This window comes from Neofelis nebulosa, chromosome 6 (genome assembly GCF_028018385.1).
Source record: "Neofelis nebulosa isolate mNeoNeb1 chromosome 6, mNeoNeb1.pri, whole genome shotgun sequence".
NCBI lineage: Eukaryota > Metazoa > Chordata > Mammalia > Carnivora > Felidae > Neofelis > Neofelis nebulosa.
In genome coordinates this window covers 32,310,549-32,328,623 of record NC_080787.1, presented here as the reverse complement: position 1 = coordinate 32,328,623, position 18,075 = coordinate 32,310,549, and the positions used below count along the sequence as shown (strand labels likewise).

General features: G+C 40.0%; 1 protein-coding gene across 10 annotated transcripts in view; it reads left to right on the top strand.

Annotated features, from left to right (window-relative positions):
• The window catches only part of DUSP22 (dual specificity phosphatase 22), a 66,494-nt gene that overhangs the window by 38,529 nt on the left and 9,890 nt on the right, over nt 1-18,075 (top strand). For 7 of the 10 annotated variants that reach the window (XM_058733219.1, XM_058733215.1, XM_058733217.1 and 4 more), the window contains one exon: nt 9,597-9,646. The exons of the other annotated variants lie outside the window; for them this stretch is intronic. In XM_058733219.1, the coding sequence (XP_058589202.1) occupies nt 9,597-9,646 (50 nt within the window). The remainder of the gene's footprint in view (nt 1-9,596; nt 9,647-18,075) is intronic. 10 annotated transcript variants of the gene reach the window in all.

Genomic DNA, 18,075 nt, shown 5'->3' with positions numbered 1-18,075 from the left:
CCCACCTCTCAAAAGTAAATAAACATTTTTTTTTTAAAGAAGGTGCTATTCTGTATCGGATATCATTTAAATATAGAAGAAAAATTTGACATGCAAGATGAACTTGAAGCCATGAAAATGACTGTGAAATGTCATTGACTAGACCAGGGCTCGGCACACATTTTTATCAAGGGCCAGATAGTAAATATTTTGAGCTCTGTGGGCCCTAAGTTTCCTGTTACAGTACAGTACTGTCTCCTGTACCATGAAAGGAGCTATTGACAATGTACAGATGAACAGGCATGACTGTGTCCCAATAAACACAGGCCTGTTTGCAAATCCTGCCAGCGTCATCCAGGAGCCTGTGTTGGGTCTAAAGCCTGGGGCCATTTATTCCCCAATTTAATGCAGTCCTGAAGATATCTGAGCATTTTTCCTGCCCTCACCTTGGTTATTATTTCCCATTGTTAGTGAGACTGTTCACAAGATTCTGCTGAGACCATTTAGAGCATGTAGTAAACTAAATATGGAGACCTAGACCTTAAAGACCATTTGTGCCTGGCCTGTCTGCACTGGGTCATGACTTTGGAGCCAACTGCAAGTGCCTCTGGCCAGCCTAGGGCAGTGCTCAAGGACATATATGGGCCATTCTAGTAATTTTTTAAATATAATTTGTCAAATTGGCTTACATATAACACCCAGGACTCATCCCAACAAGTGCCCTCCTCAATGCCCATCACCCACTTTCCCCTCTCCCCCACCACCCATCAACCCTCAGTTTGTTCTCTGTATTTAAGAGTCTATTATGGTTTGCTTCCCTCCCTCTCTGTTTGTAACTAATTTTTTCCCCTTCCCTTCCCCATGGTCTTCCGTTAAGTTTCTCAAGATCCACATATGAGTGAAAACATATGATATCTTTCTCTGACTGACTAATTTTAGAATTAAAATTGTGAAAATGGATCTTCTTTCCCATGCATTTCTTCCTTCACTTAGCAACCATTATTAATGGTCTTTGAAGAGAAGGGTACTGGGATACTGAAAGAAAGATGACTAAGATAGGATTAGGCATTTAAAGAATTTAGGGTCTATTGTGAGAGACCATTCATAAGACAGTTATGGTCCTCTATTCTGTGGTCTTGATGCCTGTGTGCCAGCCATGTTGTGTGTTGTCAGGGCACTTGGAACAGGGAGGTGGAGTCAGCCTGAGGTGGAGGGAGATGATGTCAGGGAAGGTTCTGGGCATGCGGCTGGTAGGTTACATCAGGGGAGGTTCCACCAAGGAAGTACCCCTGGGAGGAGTCCTGAAAGAGAAGGGTATTCCAGATATGAAAAAAAAAATACTGGAGAGAAGAAGGAAGCCTGGGGAGAAGTGGGCAGGAAAGTACAGAACATTTGGAGAGACTCTCGAGCAGCCCAGATACCTGGAGTTTGGTGAGCTGGGGGAGGTGAGCTTAGGAGGTAAGTTGTAGAGAAGTATTGAAGGATTTTGAAGTGGATCTTCTTTACTTTACAGATATAATAAGGAGCCACTGAATGTGTTTTAGCAGCTGAGGCATATGATCGGATAAAAATTTATCTTTGTATCTTTTACAAGTGGTATTAGAGAATGCTCCTAAAATATCTACTGCTGATTTCTCCTGATTTACAAGCATCCATTTTCAGTCATGGTAATTTTTTGATATGGTCATTTATCATTAACATTCGTTAAGTAATACTGCAGAATTACTTGGTTTGGAGAGTTTTCATGAGTCACACTGGGTACATCAGCAGTGCTCAGACACAACTGAAATCACAGAAAACGGCTTTCAGTGGTGGGTTAGAGCTGGCATGAATCTCCCTCACTACCTTCCCATAACCCACCCATGTTGGCTCACTATGTGTGATGTGCTGACTATGCCCACTTTAGCCTTCATTGAAATAGCTCGAGCAAAAATAAGCATTTGGGTCCTCATCGGTTGATCTGACGAGTCAGATGTATGTCGTTTTTTGACTAACCTGAAAGAAGCCAACAGGTGTTGGAGGTTTCTCATTTGCATTTTTTCTCACAAAATCAAACCAAGGGCTAAATCTTGTTTCTCCACTCTGACCTTCCCACCCCTCCCCACCCCATCAAGTACCACAGAGTTCTTGGAAGTTGTTATTTGTAGTAGTGTTTCCTAAATTTAGCTGGTGCAGGAAGAATCAGTGGCAAATGGGTGCCTGAAGAAAATGCATCTTCAGTTTAGAATCTAGACTCAAAACATTTATTATATAGCACAACAAAAGGATTGCATTTATTTTCTGTGGTGATTTTCTACAGTAATTCCTATGAGATTTTGGTTATGGTACAAACAAAAAGAGAGATGGCTGAGAATCTCATCCCCGGACCTTATCTGTTCATGTTTTTTTATGCCGACTTCCAGTTCTTAGTCCACAGACATACATAAGTTTTTCCATATGTAATCTTTCTGTGGATATAATTTTGTATTCTACTTTTTGCCCTTAAAATGCTATTGGCCATATGAAAATTATTAAATTGAGGAGAAATAATATTCAAAATGTGTGTGCCAGCTACTGGGTTTGGCATCCACATACACAAACTGGATGAAAATCTTCATATGCTTTCTCTGGAGTGAGACACTCTGTGAAGAGGTGGCTTTATAAAGGAGAATAAGGTTGTCAAACCTGTGTACATCTGAAAACAATTTCAAGTCAGCAATTGCCATCTCTTGGGTCTGTGACCTTCCTAGCGTGGCTAGACTAATTTTTTCAGAGTTTACTTTAGGTTTATATGAAAGTGCAGAAGCAGTCAAATTCATAGAGACGGAAAGAGAGTGGGGGTTACCAAGGACTGGGGGAAGGGTTAATGGGGAGTTAGTGTTTAATTGACATAGAGTTTCCATTTGGGAAGATAAAAAGTTCTAGAGATGGATGGTGGTGATGAGAATGTGAATATACATGATGCCACTGAACCATTTAAAATGGTTAAAATGGCAAATTTTATGTATATTTTACTACAATAAAAAAAAAAGCAGAATGTGACTTTCTCGAGTGGGAGAGACCTTTGTTTTTCACAGTGGTGTACAAACTGTGCTCTTCTGATCAGGTGTGGTACAATCTAAACTTAAATCTTTTAAAATTTTGTTTCTTTTTTGGAGTCAGATTTTTTGATAATTGGGTGAAATTAGGTCTTAATAGGGCCCCCAACTTATTTTGCTCAATTCAGTCATGGGTGTTAGATGATTAGTGTTAATAGAGTTCTGTGTGTAAGAATTACAGAGTCCGATGTCAGTGTGCCACACTGATATCTTGTAAATGTGATTGTCAAAGAAAAAACTGTCATCTCCTTCAGAGGACAACTCCATATTGCTACTAGTATTTGGATGGGATGAGATAAGAAACCAGGGTTTGTAATAAGGTCATTTTTATTAGCAGCTAAAATAACTTTTCCATCACATGGATTTCCTGATTCTGGCCCCTTAGTGAACTTCATTTCCTATTATGTTTCCTCTTAGTTTGTGAATAAGTCCTTACAGAAAATAGTTATATTCTATAACTGGTTTTTATTAGTTTTCCTGGGAAAGAGAGAACAGATTCTGAAGGGCTTGATCTTTCTTTAGAAAAGTAGAATGTCAGCTAGGTTCTTCAAAAGCCTCTTATGTTTCAGAAACAAAAGAACAGTGAATTTTAGAAATTGTACTTGAAACAAGCGAGAGTTTGATCTCTTACTAGTCCTGAAATCAGAATCTTGGCCCTGCTTTCCAAGTACTTGTCTATGTATCGTTTTAAGTGTAATCTTTAGTTTCAGCCCCAAAGAAAGGCAAAAACCTTACTTTTGGTGGTTACTATGCTTGTTGAAACAGAAAACAGAAAAATATTAGAACTTTTGAGAATATGGACTTAGAAAGCTTTAAACTTTGCTCAAAAAGAATATTCTGGAATACTTTCTAAACTTTCTTTTCAGTGAATTGATGTCTGCAGTGTCTTTCAAAACCTAACACAAAAGCTTTACCCAAAAAGCTTTCTTTGGATGATCCCATTGAAATGTAACCTCTTTTCTGTATTTTCCTAATTTTTTTTCCATACTATGTAATATTAATTGATGTGTTGCTTGTTATGAATATTCAGTATGTATGTGGTCAGTGTAAATATGAGGATTTTTCTTAATTCTTTGCATTCTTCCTCCCTCTAGTCCCCATCTTATCAGTATTAATAGCGTTCGCAGGATGTGTTAAGCCATTCAAAATGCCATGTAGTCAAAAGAAATTATCTGCTCTTTCTTTGTACCTCCTAGAAATCATGACAGTCTTAAAGCATATACTGAGCCCCTTTCCTTTAACTGAACGGTTTTTGTATTCGTGGGCCAGGAACCTAACTTGAAAATCTGCAACTTGATGCTTACTAACTCCGTAAAAGTTTAATGGTAATTGGCTTTCCACCAATCACTTTTTTAAAACATTATGGAAAATACTGAATTTTTATTTATTTAATAATAATTTTATTTCAAAGGTAATAAACTGCAGTTTTATTTGTTTTTCTTTTAGCTTTAGAGGTAATGTGTAGGAGTAGGAGTAAATATCACACAGTAAGTGCTATACTAATGAAAACATTACTGTTATTTTTTTTTATTCCTTTATAGTTAACATACAGTGTCATATTAGTTTTAGGTATATAATATAGTGATTCAAGAATTCTATACACATTACTCAGTGCTCATCATGATAAATGCACTTTTAATCCACTTCTCCTATTTTACCCATCCTCCCACCCACGTCCCCTCTGTGTTATTTTTATTACTTATGAATTTTTCAGATTGTTCTAGAATTTTGTTCTAGAATAAGATTTTTATTACTTTGTTTTGTTTGCTATGCTTTCCATAATTTATCTAAACACATTGTGCCCCTTTTCTCTGTCTGACCTCAACATTAGAGAATGGTCTTTTGGGGTTCTATTAATACTAGGATAATTTTAAGTCTATCCAGCCTTCTTGTAGCACTGAGTTCCTTAATGGTGTCAGCACTCTTGCTGCTTTCTGAATTAGTAATTAACTGCCATGAATTGTACACATGTGCAGGCATCTGAAGGCTTTTTTCAGGTACTTCATGTTCTGCAGTCTGTGGCCTCCAAGAGAGATACTTTTCGTGCTTTGTTAATGACTAAGCCAAGATAAATAGATGTTCTTGGGTGGTGAGCAGCTGAACCTTTTTGACAGTTTTGACTCCTTTCTTTATAGTATTTGCATAGTTTGTTCACTGTGTGGACAGGCAGGAGACTGATGTCTGGAGCTTGTGCAGGGAACATGCCCTTCCATGGCATAGCTAAAAGTTCAGCTCCCTTGTTTTAGTGGTCACCAGGTTAAGGCATGGTCACTTTACAATATTTTTCTCACTTGTAGTATTCTTATAGTATGATCTTCATGTTAATTGATTTTCACCTTGTTCAACAGATATTTAGTGAGTGTTTACTATGTGCCAAGGTAGGTTATTGTTCTGTTTTTGAGAGAATATGATCTTGTGTTATATATTTTTTCTGTCCTTCCTTAAGAGTAGGGGATCCCCAAACTTGTGGCTGAGAGCTACTTTGTTCCTCCTTAGAGCTTCACAGATGGGAAGCTGTAGCTGCCACATGCCCATCCCAGTTAGTGAGGGTGAGGGGCCTAGCATGGCTGAAAGTCACCTCCTCATCATCTGTGGGCATGGAGGGAAGGATATCCTTTGCCATCTTCGTGCAGTTTTCTCCTGCTTTATAGGGCCAGTATCCTTTTCTTTTTTGCATTAGGCACCAAAAAGGGGAATGTGACCCCACTCACGGAACACCTAAAGGAAGTGAAGTACTTTCCAGTCACACTGATGTTGGCATTTATAGTAAATGCTCTTAATAAGCTAAGACCTATTTAGCCTCCTCTTCTGTCCATCTCTTTATTTTTTTTTTCTTTCCTCCCATCATATGGGCTGGGCTGATTTTAGATTCTGTTAGAATTAAGTGGCTGTCAGCATGTGTGACAGGCATTTTTATATCTTATGTTAGAAGGAATCCACCTCAGCATCCTTGATTGATTGAAGGTACTCAGGCTATGACAGTCACAGTGGAAGGGAGCATGGAAACCTGAAAATCCTTCACATCCCTCTGGAAGTATTGGTCTGAAAGAGGTTGGAGGAAGTGTGTGGGAGGAAAGAATTTCATAAGCTTCTGGGCCCGATCCATGGCCAACTCTCACTTAAGAGTAAAAGAAAAGAGTAAATGAGTCATTTCAATGACGGGTGTATGAAATGACCAGCATGTGTATCTATACTAATAAGCTTTTTGACCTTGATGGAGGGAAGGAGTGAAATCACTTATTTTTACAGTATCATTTCCTTTTCCATTTTTTCCTTTTAAATTACTTCTTTAATACCTCTTTGGGTTTGGAAGTGCTTTAGAACTTCAAACAACTGCCTTAATATTTCCAGCAGAGCACAGTGCCCAGAGTCCAGGGAAAAATGAGGATAGAGACAAAAGGAGGCAATTAGGGATAACAAAGCAAAAGTTAAATGAGGGAGAAACTGCTGCTTCACCATCCTCTAGCGCTGATCCTTAAGCCTTACCCTTGACATGTTTAATTGTGTTTGGTCTCATGCTGAAGTGTTCTCATATGTATTAACAGTGGTAAAACTCATCCTCTTTAAGAGTCTTTGCTGGAAGATGTAATGATTGACTCAAAGCTGGAAAAACATGGATGTGTATATGAATTAAACAGGAAAAAAGGGTTTTTCTGACTTCTCATAATAGTGGGAGACAGGGAGGGGAATTTTAGGGCTCAGGTCTTAGTTACAGACAGCTGATTCTACTCTGAGCCAGTTTAAGCAGGAAGGGGTTTATTAAGAAGTTGTTGAGAGCTTATGGTCTTCTCAGAAGAGCTGGAGAAACAGGCTTTCAGCTGAAGTTAAAGGAACAACACTCAGACCACATCACACAACTGGCCCAGTAAGATCTGCTGCCACGTCTCCCCACCCACCCCCAGTACCACCTGCCTCTGCTGCCACCTGCACCTGCCAAGCAGGTGCTCTTTACCCATCTAATTCTTCCCATGTCTTGTTTCCAAATCCACTTCAAGTAGGTGTGTCAGGTGATGCAACTAAATCCTGAGTCTGCACCCTAATAGCAAAGGAGATTGAGAAACATAATTTATGTGGATTCTGTATTGGAATAGTGGGATTCACAATGTTGGGAAGTATTGAAATGTGGAAGTCTGGAAGGGTTTGGGGTGGCTGCAAATTTAGATGTTCCTTATAAGATTACATTAGCAAATACAACACAGAAATGCCTCATAATATGAATTAACAGTAAAATTTTATGATCAACTGCAAAAAAAATGCAACTCTAGAAGACAAGTTCCTTTATGGCTTTATTTGCTGAGGGACTTTTGGTAGTCTATATCATGATTCTACATATTTCTCCTTCATTTACTCTCTTAGGTTGGTTATTTTTCTAGTGTTTGATGTGTTTCTTCTCCTATTTATTATCCTTGACATGGCAAGATCCCATCAGATTAGGCTATCAAAGGAGGAAGGGTTTAAAAATCATTCATTTAAGTCCTCACAGAACCACATTCTTTTGAAGAAGTTGCTGAGATTTCTAGATTTTGTACTTCTACTTGACATTGAAGACCTTTGGAACTATACTTTAAATCCCCCTGAAGAAGAAACAACTAGGTTTTTAATAAAACAAATTTAGCTTGAGTTTTTGTAGCATGAATTTACACAGACATTTTTTTTACTCATATAATCCATTTCAGATCTTTATTTTACTTAAGTCACTAAAGATAGACTTTCCCTCTTCCTCATTATTTTTTATTTTTTTTTAATATATGAAATTTATTGTCAAATTAGTTTCCATACAACACCCAGTGCTCATCCCAAAAGATGCCCTCTTCAATGCCCATCACCTACCCTCCCCTCCCTCCACCACCCATCAACCCTCAGACTCCCAGACCTACCCTCCCCTCCCTCCCACCACCCATCACCTCCTCAGTTTTTAGGAGTCTTTTATGCTTTGGCTCTCTCTCCCACTCTAACCTCTTTTTTTTTTTTTTCCTTCCCTTCCCCCATGGGTTTCTGTTAAGTTTCTCAGGATCCACACACAAGTGAAAACATATGGTATCTGTCTTTCTCTGTATGGCTTATTTCACTTAGCATCACACTCTCTAGTTCCATCCATGTGCTACAAAGGGCCATATTTCATTCTTTCTCATTGCCATGTAGTACTCCATTGTGTATATAAACCACAATTTCTTTATCCATTCATCAGTTGATGGACATTTAGGCTTTTTCCATAATTTGGCTATTGTTGAGAGTGCTGCTATAAACATTGGGGTAAAAGTGCCCCTATGCATCAGTACTCCTGTATCCCTTGGGTAAATTCCTAGCAGTGCTACTGCTGGGTCATAGGGTAGGTCCACTTTTAATTTTTTGAGGAACCTCCACACTGTTTTCCAGAGTGGCTGCACCAGTTTGCATTCCCATCAACAGTGCAAGAGGATTCCTGTTTCTCCACAATCTCTCCAGCATCTATAGTCTCCCGATTTGTTCATTTTGACCACTCTGACTGGCGTGAGGTGATATCTGAGTGTGGTTTTGATTTGTATTTCCCTGATGAGGAGCAATGTTGAGCATCTTTTCATGTGCCTGTTGGCCATCTGGATGTCTTCTTTAGAGAAGTGTCTATTCATGTTTTCTGCCCATTTCTTCACTGGATTATTTTTTGGGTTACACAGACATTTTTAATGGATTTTTATGGAGACCTATGTGAAGTTTTTGGTTTTTTTTTTCAAATTGGGCCATTCTTTTCTTTTTTTTTATTTTTTTTTTAACATTTATTCATTTTTGAGAGAGCCAGATAGAGCATGAGTGGGGGAGGGGCAGAGAGAGGTGGGGACACAGAATCCAAAGCAGTCTCCAGACTCTGAGCTGTCAGCACAGAGCCCAACGTGGGGCTCAAACTCACAGACTGCAAGATCATGACCTGAGCCAAAGTTGGACATTTACAACTGAGCCACCCAAGCACCCCAGGGGCCATTCTTTTTAAAAAATGTATTAGTTTGGTACATAAACTTTTACTCTTTTGAAAAGCAAGCAAAATATATCAAAATATTTTGCATGTGTAAAGTTCCTACTAATGCATCAGTGAAATTGTAACTCTCTGATTACTAAAATATGATATAGAAAACTCTGTAACATAACATTACAATTTTTACTTAGCATGTTAAAGTTTTTACTAACAGTGCTTCTTTTTTGGCTACTCAAGATCTTAAATGAAATAGATTTTAAAAATGCTAAATATGTAAACAAGTATTTGAAATCATAGTTTTGAAACTTGTTGACACTTACTGGGAAGCCCTCAATTATTTCACTTTTTTGATAAACCCTGTCTAAACCTACAAGCTGTTTGCAAACTAGAGCATAAATATTTGTATGTATGGTCGCGGAAAATAACCAGGAACCTTAATTAAAGAGTTTTTCCCTGGTTCCTTGGCAACAAAAGATGAGTGAAAAACTTCTCCTTTTTACTTTTTATTTTTTGACCTGAGTAAATAGTTCCTTTAAATATTTTTCTCCACTAAGTATCGTCTTTTTACTTAATTTTTTTATATCATTCTACAGGGAGTTAAATACCTGTGCATTCCAGCAGCGGATTCGCCATCTCAAAACCTGTAAGTTGGTTTTTTCCTATATTTTTTGGAGATATTAAAAACAAATAAAGGACAGTAAAGTAAAGGACTGTGAAATCGTTGGAGCCAATGGGATGCTTCATGCCATGCGTAGCTGCTGCTCTGCAGGGGAGGTAACAAGGCCCATAGGAGGTCTGTGCTGCCAAGTTAGGCAGAGCTGCAGCTGGAGGCATGCTTCTTGTTTGCCAGTCCTTCAACTACACAACACTGACTGATGGGATGTCTATAAGAGCCTAATTTTTAAAAAGGATGCCTTAAACCAAACCTTGAGCATGTTCATCTCTTCTCTAGAAGTAAACCCTTAAGGAAGCTATTGGGTTTTGTCTAAAAGCAGCACTGTCCAATAGAAATAGAATGTGGACCACAAATGTAAGCTGTGTAGGTAATGTTAAATTTTCTAGGAGTCAAATTAAAAAGAGTAAAAAAGAGGGGCACCTGGGTGGCTCAGTCAGTTAAGCATCTGACTCTTGGTTTTGGCTCAGGTCATTGTCTCATGGTTTGTGAGACTGAGTCCCAAGCAGAGCCTGCTTGGGATTCTCATGCTCCCTCTCTCTCTCTATGCCCCATCTCCCTCCCTCCCTCTCTCCCTCCCTCCCTCTCTCTCTGTCTCTTTCTCTCTCTCTTTCTCACTCTCAAAATAAATAAATAAACTTAAAGAAGACCATGATATGGAGTAAAATTTTACTGAAGCATGGATTTGAACCTTGCAGGCTAAGACACTGGGGCAGAAATAAAGTACTTAACCACTCATTGCCTCCAGTAGATACCAGCCCCTGCTTCCAAGGCTGGCCTTGTGCTTACATTGCAGGTCAAACGCAACCATGCTAGAATTATAGGTTACTGCATCTTATCTGGGAAGTTACAAGCTATGGTGATGTTTGTGAATTTGGGAGCCCACAGGCTTGTTGGGATTCATCCTTCGTGATTCTTAAGCTCTATTGCCTACAAATCCTGCATATTGGAGTTACAGACCATATAATCTTATGTTTAGTATCCCAATTGTTCATCTTTTCTGAAAGCTATCAAATACTGGAACATTCGCAAATCTTGATTTTTGATTGCTAGAGAGCAGTGAAATCCCAGGTTACACAATAATTTTGTGAGATCTACCTGTTTGAAAAAAAAATGGGGCTAGAGTCAGATGGATTGATGTAGGGAAGGGTGGGGGGTGGTATAGGACAGGGGATAGGTGGCATAGGATTAGATGAGATAAGGGCAAGGGTAGATTTGAAGCAGGGACAAATATGTTCTTGCATAAGGCCTTTTTTTTTTACACTAACTCTCCATATTTCACAGAAAAAGTCAGTCTTTAAGGCTGAGGATGACAGAGGAAAGATTTTACTAGGATCACTAGGAAAACAGTAGTAGCTTGGGTCTAGGAGGAGAAGAAGCACCAGAGAACTTCCTTGGTTACTAGTCGTGTCAAGAAACAGAAGTGGTTGGAAGGGCATGGTGTATACGGAAGGAAGTGAGCCACTGCCTTTCTCTGGAGACCACAGCAATCTTCTGCCCATGTTTTGGTGGCTATTTTTAAAATGGTTGCTTTGTTCTTATCTCAAACTGAGATTCTAATATACTGCTGAACTTGTCAATACCTGATTGGCAATATGACTCTTTGGAGGAATCAGATTATAACACATCCTGGGCATTTGTTGTGAGGTAAGGTGGCCACCTGTACTTGATTGCCCTCAGGACATTTCAGCTTTGCTAGGAGCCAAGCATTGTGCTTGATGTCCAGGACAATAACTGACTTACCAAATGAAGATTGAGCATTGAGCAGTCCTGCACTATATAGACAAGTAAGCAGTAGACCTTGATGTTAGATATCTTAAATTTAAAACTAGTTGTATCTACCTTGGGCAAGTCATTTAAACCCATCTGAACTTCAGTTCCCTCATGTAAAAAATACCTGCCTTGAGGATTTTTGGAGATCAGATCACGTATGAAAGTGTTCTCTATGAACTCTAAGCACTTTTGAGAATAAGAATACACTTTTACTCTCTTAAAAGTGTATTCATATATCTTGAGAGTTATAAAAGAAGATAGTTGAAATAACAAGTTTTGGTGCTCAGGAGACCCACTTTAGTGGGAGATTTGGAAGATATGCTTACATGGAAAGACCAGAGTGACAGAAAATGTAGCAGAAGCTTCTCCAAGTTCCAGGGTCTCATGGGTCAGTTCAGGTCTTCTGGCAAAACCAGCCCAAACACAGTCACCTTGGGTCCAGAGGACTAACCTGTAAGATTTGAATTTGTTCTCTCCTGTCCCAAATATGTGCAGAGGTCTTGTTAAGCTGTGTGATTTGCCTTCTTAACTCTTTCCTTACATCTTGGTGAAAGTGTAGGGTGGGACACCAGGTTTCAATAGGTAGTTACCATAGCATCCATGTTTGGGGCTAATGACAGAATGACTTCAAGAGGACGTGCCATTGCTGCTATGTTGAGGGAAGTCCTACAGCTGTACAACCTCTGTTTCAATTGGAAAAGAAAGTTAAGGCCGTAACTCATCGAAAGGCAGAAAAGCTGGCACTCGCCTGTTAAAAGTTATGTTCATAGGCATTTATGTGATTCTTTGGGAAAACTTTTATTTGTAATCCATTAGTAATCGCAAATCTTATGCATAAGTAAGACTTTGGGCACATCAATGTCCATGAGTTTATAAATATTTCTTGCTCTACTGAAGTTACATGGAAATTGTGGAGTTAAGTTTGTAATTTGAGTGTACTGTGTATGTTAAGAGACAGCCTATGAAATAGCTTGAGTTTCTCTTTCCGTGTTACAAATGTTTCTTTGGGAGCATAACATACCTTTTAACAGCAAGCATGCTTTCATGATATAATTAGATTATTAACCATTGGCAAATGGAATACTTGACTTTTTATATGGCCTGTTCACTTCAGGTAGCCTGTGGTCACCAAATATTAGGAACATATAGCTGACGGTGAACCTTCACTTTTTGTACCCTCAACCAATGCAGATAGGAGATAAATACTCTGGTTAACAAAAGCAAGAGAAATCAAGTCCATCACTTGGAAAATATGCTCTGGCTAACTCAGACAATTATAACTAGTAGTTCTTTAGTCTAGCCACTTTTAATTACTGATGCCTGAAAAGTCTTAAATTTAATGACAAAATAAATTCTAGAAAACTGTATCGCTTATTGTTTTAAACCTACAGATTTTTAAAATTGTTTAACTTTAGATGTAATTTAAAGTTTTATATCCTAAATATTACCCCACAAACCCCTATACCAACAGGAATTCTTCTTGCTAATTATGCTTAGTAAGAGGTTTGTGACCTTTTGAAACTAACTGCTTTCACTTGGCATTCAGTGGTTGTAAGCTGCCCAGAAAGGTCAATTTTCTGTCTTGGCTTTAATCCTCACAAACTCCCCCATGATCTCCAGGAACTTAAAATGCAGAAACCTGGTTAAGATAACATTAACACATTAAAATTTTACCTCAGTTCCCTAACCACCTTGCCTTTCAAAGTCAGGAAATGTGAAAGTTCAAGTTCTCATAGTTGTAATACCCCCACAGACCCAGGCTGGGGTGTTTTGCATGATTTGTCACAATTAGAGGCATCCTAGAGCTTATATCACATGCATACACTACATGATCTCTGAGTGGCTGATGTGGGGTGGGTGGTGAATTGAGGCTTTTAGAAATACTTGCTTTTGCTTTCTCTGTGTACTTTCTTATGCAAGTCACTTTAATCTCACTTCTCATCTGTAAAATACCTATCTCACACAATTCTTGTAGTATTAGGTTAGATAAGTGAAAGTATTTTTTATGAACTGTAAGCAATTCCAGAAATAAGATTATATTTGCTATCCAAGTAAGGAGTATTAATGTATTTCGAGAGTGAATTATTGGATATATGGTAGATAATTTATTCATTCTTATTTTAATATTTATTAAATTGGTATTTTTTATTTAGATATTGTTAAGGGAATACTTTTTAAAAATCTTCTAATGTCAAGTACAGGAGAGTTTGGTCTGTGCTGTGGAGTTGGTGGCATTGCATCATTGCAGTAGAACTTTTGTGACATTCAGTGGTTTGAGTATCGAGCAGGTCTCTAAATTTCTTGAGGTTTTTGTGGGGAGAAGAGGTAATTAGCAATACAGAAAGCTTATATTTAAAGTACCAGTAAAACTTCCTTGCCTTATTCTACCTCCCTTTTTGTGTATGTTTTCTTTAATTTAGCTGATGTCTTCTGTACATCCAACTCTTTCGTCCTCTTACAGTTTTTCTGTGTTGTAATTATTAAAAAGAAGTTTTGCAAAATCAAAGCTAGGTGGGCCCTTGGAGTGCTGTGGTTCTGTTTCCAGACAGATGCATACATACTTGAGCATACATGTGCACACACACACACACACATGATCACACATGACTCCTGAGGACTTTGCAGCCCATAGGAATGAGAAATACACAGAAAATGGATATTGAGTTTTTTCTATAAGACTTCACTTATTGAACTTAACTGTATTTTAGTCTTAAACTTTCTTCTCCTAGTTTTTCTAGTGTTCAATTATTCTTTGTGAAATAATGTTATAGTAGATGGTAGAGAGGTTTTTGTTTTGTTTTTAAAATGACCTTATGTAGCAAAATGAAAAGCATGATAAAAATCCCCCCCCAATTAAAAAAATGTTTAAGTGCAGGAAATATAAAAGTTGGGGAATCATTGATGTAAATATGAGTTAGTTGTATGTGTTAAATTCTGTGCACTGATAGAGCAGCTCTGCCAGTGTCTGTACTGGTGGAGAATGTTCCTGCTTGCTTCTGGGTGGGGTGAGAGTGTTCCAGCTGAGGGAGCCTACATGGTTTCTGCCCCAGGAGGAAACAGCTCTCCTATCTGAGCTCACCTTCCAGAGCACAGGCTCACTCAGATAGAACATTCCACCCATTTACTTTTTGCTTTATCTTTTTAAGTATTCCTTTTCCAGGAAAAAAAATCTAAGAGTGCTTACCTTTCCTGGTTTTTTTTTCCTCTTTTGCTTTCATATACAACATACATGCACAGACGTGTACACGTGTCTGTGTGTACACATATGTGGGAAGGAAAAGTGTCCTCAGTCGCATGGCTTTGCTGTCAATACAGCCTAGTCTGATACTGCTGGCTTTGGAGTGAGCCCAGCTCCCTGAGCTCCTGCTCATATAAGCAGAGTCTTCAGCAGGACAGAGCTGCCTCAGATCCCACAATGGGGATCACAGCCTTAAAATCTTGCAGTGTTGGAGTGAGCACACATTGTTCAGCCTCAAAAGATGATCATCATGTGGTGTAGTTTTGCTAGATCCCATCCACCAGTCTTTTTGTGTACTCTCTGAAGGTCAGGAAAACCTGGCTGATCCTGGCTTTTGGCCTCTGGACAGAAAGAGAGAGGAAGCTGTTCAAGAAGGACAGCCAGCACAGACTGAGGAAGTGGAGGAAGGGCAACAGTGGCTGCTGCAGGGCTGTTTGCTGAGTGCTCATGGAGGACATGTCTCCCTGAGGGCCTACCAAAGGCCTGCCCCTCTGCCCTACCCAAGGTGTTCTCTTCAGATTATTGGCAGCAGCAACCACTGTTACGTGACTTTGTGACACACATGTAGGTCAGTGAGCCTCACTGGCTTTCCTCCAACAGACCTTACTCCATGTGTGGGTATGCAAGTGAAGGTACAAAATGAAGAGCAGGAATAGGGAACCTGTGTTCATTGAAACAGTCTGTGTTGGAATGGTGTTTGAGATATGTGCTTCTGCTTCACATCAGAGAATTGGGCAACAAGGGCCAGAGTCGCGGGTATTTCCCGCTGTGGAGGAGGGAGTTTAATGACCAGTGCTAGAGCTTATGTCATCAGCTTCCCTGGAAATAACCCCCACTCCTGCAACACACCAAAGCAGTAGTGAATGCGCATGCCTCCTGGCTTTACTTGGAAAAGGCATTTCTAGGAATGTCTGCTTGGCGTGGCCTCCTGCCTAATTGTGTTTATGAGTCAAGTTTTGTGGTGGGGCTTTAAGCCATCCCTTCACTAGCATCATTACACTCTCAGGTTGGGCTGTGAGCCACCCTCTCTCTCACAGATGCCTGCTGTGGGGTTCCTCAGCTCTTGCCCCAACTCAGTGGTGGACAGGTGCTGTTTGTGGGTTTGTCTTAGGCTTAAGATTGATACAGTTAGAACTAAGAGAAAAGGGCTGGCAGGGAGCAGAGTAGGAGCACCTCCTCATGACTTCCTTGCCCTCACAGCTCTTTCATATGCTCTCTCTGTTCTCTGACAGGTCTGCATGTTACCCTGCTGACCCCACTCCACCCCACACTCTTATTCTGAGAAGAGGCAAAACTGACTTTAGAACCCAGATACACCCGACAATATTTAAGACCCAGGTTTCATCATGCATGTGGTTTGGGACATGCAGGTATAAAATCCAGATATAAGCAGTTGTTCCCACTTTCAGGTTTCAGTAAAGGGATTCATTTGTTGTCACTTGAATTTTTCAAGTTCTTGATGAGCTCCATAGCACTGACCGTGTTCCCGTAAAACACTAAGTCCTACCCACTTAGAGTGGCATAGTTAACTTTCATGGCACTCGGGCTTTGCAGTGTGTTCTGGGGCAGTCTGTGACTTCTTCACTAAACTGGCAACTGTCATTCATTTCTAGATTTATTTTTCCTTTTCTGGTTACTGTATTCTTCTCTGCCTCTCTTATCTCAGATGCAGCTCTGCACGATTAGAAAGAGACCCATTAAATAGGCATGAGCATGGGCTGCAGGCATGGAGAGGACTCTCAGAACTCTTGGATATCCCAGCATGGCTACTTAGTGGACAAATATGTGTGCCCTCTAGCCACACCCCTCAGCTGCCAGGCTGCAGTCAGGGGTGAGCCTTGGGTTCTGGGCAGCCTGTCCTGGTCCTGGGATCTATAGTCAGACCCACCCCACCCTCTGGCGTGTCTGCCACATGCAGTGACCTACAGAGGAGGACAGGCTGCACTGCGCAAACCATGAAGCAGATGGCAGAAGGGCAGCCTGTAGCCGCTTCTAGGCCAGATGAGTTGGCTCAGTGTTGTTAAAACTATTGAATTGGTTGCTGATACTGGGTAGATTGTATTTGGCTGTAAGTAGCAGAGTGTCTGACTGATAATGTTTTAAGTTATAAAGAAATTTAGTTCAAGCCTTGACCAAGAAACCTGGTGATGGTTGCTCCCAGGACAGGGCATCCCCTGAGGTCCCTCTTTGTATCCTTGCTGCCTTTCCACCCCAGGGGCTTATCACCAGTGGTTACAGAGCAGCTGATGTAGCTTTAAGCATGACACTCACTTCTAGTTTCCTAACAGAAATCTGAGGCAGAGATAGATAGCTTCCCTTTCATCAGGAAGGGAAAACTTTTCCAGAAGTCCCCACCTCACCCCACAACCTTTTCTTTAGTTCTCCATGGCTGGAGTCAGAGGTAGGATGGACTATTCTGACAAACTAGTGCCCCAAACAAAATCAGAGTGATTCAAGATGTCTGCCACAGTTTTAATACTTCAAAATCAGAAAACTTCACTGCAGACTGTTTTTGCTTGAGAGATGGGAAGCTCTAACAACACCGAGCCTTCACTCTTGCCTACAGTGCCTTGCCCTTGGGCCAGGATTCTGCCAGTCACATCACAGTGCCCGCATCCCTTCATCCTTCTGTGTGCTCTGCTACACTGCCTGGCTTCCATGGGCTTCTGCTTTACGGTCCTGTCTGAGGTCTGTTTCAGTGTTGACACTTCAAATTTCAGGAATTACAGCAGGAATCTTTTCTTGCCTGCTTTATACCAAGCAGTGTTTGCAATTAGAGTTGCAATGTCTTGAGTCATTTTATAAGTTTATGTCTGGGAGCATTTGTGCCTGGGAATGTTAGCAAAAGCATGTCTTTCAGTATTCTGGTAATTAGAAATTTTAGGTAAGAATATGGAGCCCTTGGGTTAGACGCCTAGGACCTTCCATGTTTAGTGACATCATGCCTTATGGTGGGTTATGGAATATGTACAAGTATGCATGCGCATTGAGTTTCCTGTATTGCTTCTCTGTCTTAATCTAGCTGGGCAGCTACACTTAGGTTGCTAAGTTTCTTCTGCATTTGATACCTGGATGAGTTTGTTATGCCACACCTGAATTTCCCAATCTTTTTACATTCATTTGTCTTGTCATCCTTCATAGAACAATGGACCTAGCTTATGTGGTTAGAAACTACATCTCATTCTTCTCTGAATCTCCTGCAGCACAGTTCCTGGTAAATAGTCAGCACTCAGTTGGTGTTTAAAAGAAGATGAATTTATTCCATGGGCAACTTCAGGTGTTTTACTGCTTTACAAGTCATTCAGATGTAGAAGACCTCAAAAAGCATGTGCTCTGTAGGTTCCCTTGGAATATTTATAGTTAACCCACTAGGCAGTCCAGAATGTGC